Consider the following 5000-nt stretch of genomic DNA (forward strand, 5'->3'; position numbering starts at 1 on the left):
AGAGAGAGAGAGAGAGAGAGAGACAGAGAGAGAGAGAGAGAGACAGAGAGAGAGAGAGAGAGAGAGAGATAAATACATCCTGAGGTGTAACACTGATGTCTAAACTGGAGTTTCTTATTCCTTCATTTCAGTGTTTTTTCTGCAGCTGCTGTTTATGATGATGTGATAAGTGTCGTCATCAATAATCCTCCACACACAGAGTGCAGCAGGGCGTAAGAGCTGCTGTGTGTAAGAGAGGTCCAGGTGTGTGTGATTAATAAAACAAATTAGAGAATGAATCAATACACAAACCTAATATTCAAATAAACCCTGAGCTGGAATAATAAAAGTCTGTCCTCAGACATCAAACACTCCAGTTGTAAACTTCCTCTCCTGTTTGTGTGAACTCTGCAGGATCACAGTTGGACTTACAGTCGCTGACTCTCCCCTGGAGCCGATGGACTTGGACATCTTGCCCAGGACCTGGTAGCCATCGCCGGACGTGTTTCCAGCAGCCTTGATCTCCTTCTCAGCCACCTCTTGGCAGTCCACGTTGAGTTTGACGCCCGTGGATGAGACCAGGATGTGCAGCTTCAGAGACAAAAAGAGAGGGGAAAGCAGAGGAATATATTTTTTTATTAGCACAGTCTTTGTTCTATGACCAAGTCTTGTGTCTGGTTTTCATCCCGATGGTCCTGAAGATTATTAGGTTATGCAGAGTGTGTCAGCGGAGGGTGGACCTCGGGCCTGTCTGGGTTCGGAGTTCTGTTTATTCAAACGAGGCTGGAATGTAACACAGAGGAAAACCAGGAGAGAAAAACGCTCCATCAGAGCTGCAGCCAGGAAATAAAACAAGGATCAAATGTTTGGTGTATAGAAACGCTGAGCTCCGTCCTGTCCATATGAGCATGCTTCTCTTCACCTTGTTTGACATTCTCACAGCCCTGAAAAACAGCATCTCCTGTCAAACCAAGAACACAGTGAGCTTCTACTTTTAAAACCTTGGTCCTGTTTTTAAACAGAGTCTGAATAACACCAAACACCAGAAGATTTGTTCAGAAAGCAGAAATATGAAACAGGCTGTAAAGACGGTAAAGTAATCTTTCAGTGCACCTGATCAAAAAGTGTCCTCTGATAGGTCTTGTTCCTTACAGGTTCAGGTTGTTTATATAAGTGTCTGACAAGACGACAGAAAGGATCCCTGCAGAGACAGACCTGAACCTCAAAACCTGAACCTCAACAAAATCACATGGATACCTGTGTAAACAAATCCAGCCACTTCTGAATAAACCCTTTGTTCACTCATTACTAAATCTAGCTCAGCTAAAACTTAAAGACTGCTCCTTCTTTCCCAACCTCCAGTCTACCAGCTGGAAACTCGTCGAATTCTTGAAGCCAAATCCTCCAAAATTCCTTCCCCCCCGTCCCATCAGAAGTCGAGTTGGGAAATCTTTGTTCTGTAATTAAACGGTGGATTTCTCTCAGCTACAAACACAAACAAACCAACAGACATTTCTCCTTAGTCAGATCTCCCTCGCCACATCTCCTCATGATGTCATTTTGTGGTGAACCGTTAGAACAACTCCTCCTCCAATCAGGCCCCTCTGTGGTCCGGTGGAGAGGAGGGAAAACGATGCTGAACTAAACCGCGGGACCGGCCTCTGGCAGCTGGGGCTCGCCGCCTGTGGTCAGCGGCCGACCGCGGGAAATGCGGAATCATGTTTGAAGACGCTTCGCTCGGAAACACTGAGACGTCCAAGAAAAAGGGCTGGAGGAAGGAAGCAGAGCCGGGATGCTCAGCGGTCTTCAAGAAGTCAGCAGGTAGAGGTGAAGATTTCAACACAAAGAGATCAGAGTCACAGCTCTGATCAGGGGCTCAGGGACTCTGACAGTAACTCAGTGGGATCAGGTCTTTTGACTTTTTGTTCTGAGAGATTTAGAGGAAAGTTAAAAAACACAACATGATGTATCGCTCTGTGGATCTCCTCCTCCTGTTTCTTTGTCTCGTGTGGATTCTGTCAGCTGTTACTGGCAGCTCTCCTCTCTAAACAAAGACTCAATACTGAGCTTCATTCATTGTTTTAAACCTCTTATTCCAGAAGCTTTGTGAGCCTCTCTGTGGATTCAGATTTGATCTGATTGAGGTTAAAAGAATAAAAGAGAACGTCGAGTGATCGTGTGTGAAGTAGAAATCTTCAACTCGTAACGTCCATGTCAGCAGAGGTAGTCCTCTCACAGCTTTTCTCTTCTATGTAGTGGTTTGCCGTTAAATGAATAAGGTGTAATAAGTGGATTCTCTTCAGACCAGGGTTGTTGGGGGACCAGAATTTCAAACTTGGACATGATACTGGTTTAAATGGAGGCATATTGATTCCTGTTTGTATACCAAAAAACTTGCTCTTCCTCTCCCTCGTCATCACAAGTGGCTGAGATGTTCCCGTCAGTCGGAGCGTCTTCACTTCACGTCTCAGACGCCGTTGACAGCACGTCGCTGGAACGACTCTTAATCTGTTTCTCAGCAGTTTGAAAAAATCCTCCTCTCAGGGAGGATCTCTTTTTAATCCTTGTTGAGTCCCTTCAGCTCTGTCTCACTGACGTCCTGTTAAACACATCTGGGGGAGCTAGTTGGCTAAAAGCTACAGGGATTAGCCGAGTCAGACGTGGGGATGTGGGGGATTCCAAATCTCTCATTGACGGCGTCTCTGGGACAGCAACGGACCCAAACATGAACTCTCAGACAGGTTGAAGCAGACTTTGTAAATCATGTCTGTTTCCTCACAGCGTCCCACCTCCTGACAGCCTTTTAAATCTTCACAAACTCTTCTTCAGCCCACTTATTTTTAGTATTGCCCGAGGGTTCAGAGACAGAAGTCAAAGGACGCACATGAAGCGTCCACACCGCCGCAGCAGCAGCAGCTATGACTCTGAACTCATGCAGCTTCAAGGTTTATGACCAACTGTGACCTCAGACGTCTCCATGGAGGCGGGAAGAGGAAGAATTTACCCCTCAGGGAGCCATTCTTCTTCACTTTCTCTTCCTCCAAACTTCATCACCACTCAAACATGATATTCAGAACGCCTCTGAAGAAACTTCTTTGATTGTAAAAACAGAAAATGAGTATCCCAGGTGGATTGGACAACAAGAAGCATTTCCACGTCTTTCTCTTTTAAACGTTGATCCTACATTCCATTTCATATCACCTCCCCGAGGGAAGGAGAAGATGATCTGTGTGAGGAATAAATCTTGGCTCAAGCTGCCCAGAGGAGGAACAGCAGGTGATCTAAATCACTGACAGTCTCCTGTTATTACAAACACAACCTGACGTCTCTCAGAGTGCAGGTGCATGCTGGGAGGTGAACCGCACCGCAGTAAGAATTCGCCCGCGGTCAGCTACCAGAAGCAAGCGAGCGAGAGGGGGGAGAGACGGAAGGAGAAGCTCCGCCTTCCTGCTGGCTGCTCCTCGACCGCTCTGATGTCATTGTTTACGGTGACCAAACATTTTCCGGGCGACCTTCCCAACAGTCTACCTTTTCTACCATCGCAGAGTCCTCCAAAGTTTAAGTTTTGTCTCTAAAACTGGAGAGGAACCATTGAACAGTGTTGTAAAACGAGTTTCTCTGTCTGAAGTTTCTTTTGATAAATCAGGAGCTTTACTTTTCATTGTTCCACCAAACGAGTTCAACATGAGTCGGCCCGTCTGCTGATGGTTTAACAACATCCAGCAGATTCAGACGGCCCGGTCCACGGCTCCATTAGAGACTTTGAACTGGACCGTAATGAACGAGAGTGAAGCACAGCTCTGCGTTTTACAACCTCCTGAAGAGGACCATCTGTTTGACTGTAATGTTCAACACATTTGGCATCTCAGGCATCCACAGTATCTGAACGAGCTCGAGACGTTCCAGAGAGAACAAAGCGGAGCGATCCGATTGAAGTGTCAGCTCGAGGTCACGCCCTCAAACATGTTACATAACCGGAGCATTAAAGACACATTTCACTTTCACTTTCAAGACTTCAACCGCTGCTCGGGTTCATCAACACCGCTTTCATATGCACACCTTCATGCAGGTTTGAGAGAAAGAAAGAAAGTGATCCTGAGAGCTTCTAACACTCGTTTGTTTTTTTTACCTTGTGGAAGCTTCCGTGGAACATCCTCTTGACCGGCTCGCTGTCGAACGTGGCCCTCTGGATCTCACCTCGCTCGTCTTTGTTGTAGAAGGAAAGAGTCTGGCTGGAGGCTGAGGGGAAAACAGACGGAGACTTTACAGCAACGATCCACACCTTTCAAATGATGAGGTCTCTTTTTATGATAAAACAAACAAGCTGGTGGTGTTTACACAGGCGGACGAAACTTCAGTTTGAGTTTGAACACTTCTTTACTGTTTAAAGTTAAATCTTATTTCTGAGTATATCTGTTCATCAAAATTCATCCTAAAAATAATCAAAAATTCTCCCTTTTTAAATTTAATTTTGGGACGATTGGAAACATGCAGTCTGCAATTCTGGGTAAACAAATAAAAAGACAACGAATAAAAACAAGTCTTTGTTAACTTTTAACTAAGATGTTGTAAGCATTGAGTATAACGAGCGGCTCAGTGGTAGAGTCGGTCATCTCACAACCAATCCTGCAGCCACATGTCTCTGATGTCTCCTAAGGCAACACCCTTAACCCTGATGTGCTCCTCTGTCAGCCTCTTCCATCAGTAATGGCTTGAATGAATTCTACATTTTTCTGTTCATTCTGACTTGGTCAATTAAAAGTAATTTAAACCTGAATATTTCCAGCCTTTGATTAAACAAACTAAACATAACTATACGCAGCAGGTTCAGATAATGAGGTGTCTATCAGGTTACTTCTTTGAGTTTGGACGCTTCAAACAAAGACGTATTCTACAGAGGAGTGGAAACAGCAAATAACTTAGGCTAACATATTCATTAAAAGAATCAAACTGAAAAAAAAAAACATTAGAGACTACACTTCCCATGATGCAACACAACACCGCCTAAATTCAACCTCCCA

General features: G+C 44.9%; 1 protein-coding gene across 1 annotated transcript in view; it reads right to left on the reverse strand.

The window, feature by feature from the left end:
• Positions 1-28: 28 nt before the first annotated feature.
• col12a1b (collagen, type XII, alpha 1b) overlaps positions 29-5000 on the reverse strand; it is a 98451-nt gene continuing 93479 nt past the window's right edge. The window contains 2 exon segments of the mRNA XM_065963484.1: positions 29-570; positions 4109-4218. Coding sequence (XP_065819556.1) covers positions 337-570; positions 4109-4218 — 344 coding nt within the window. The 3' untranslated portion in view covers positions 29-336.

Source organism: Labrus bergylta, chromosome 15 (assembly GCF_963930695.1).
Source record: "Labrus bergylta chromosome 15, fLabBer1.1, whole genome shotgun sequence".
Taxonomy (NCBI): Eukaryota; Metazoa; Chordata; class Actinopteri; order Labriformes; family Labridae; genus Labrus; species Labrus bergylta.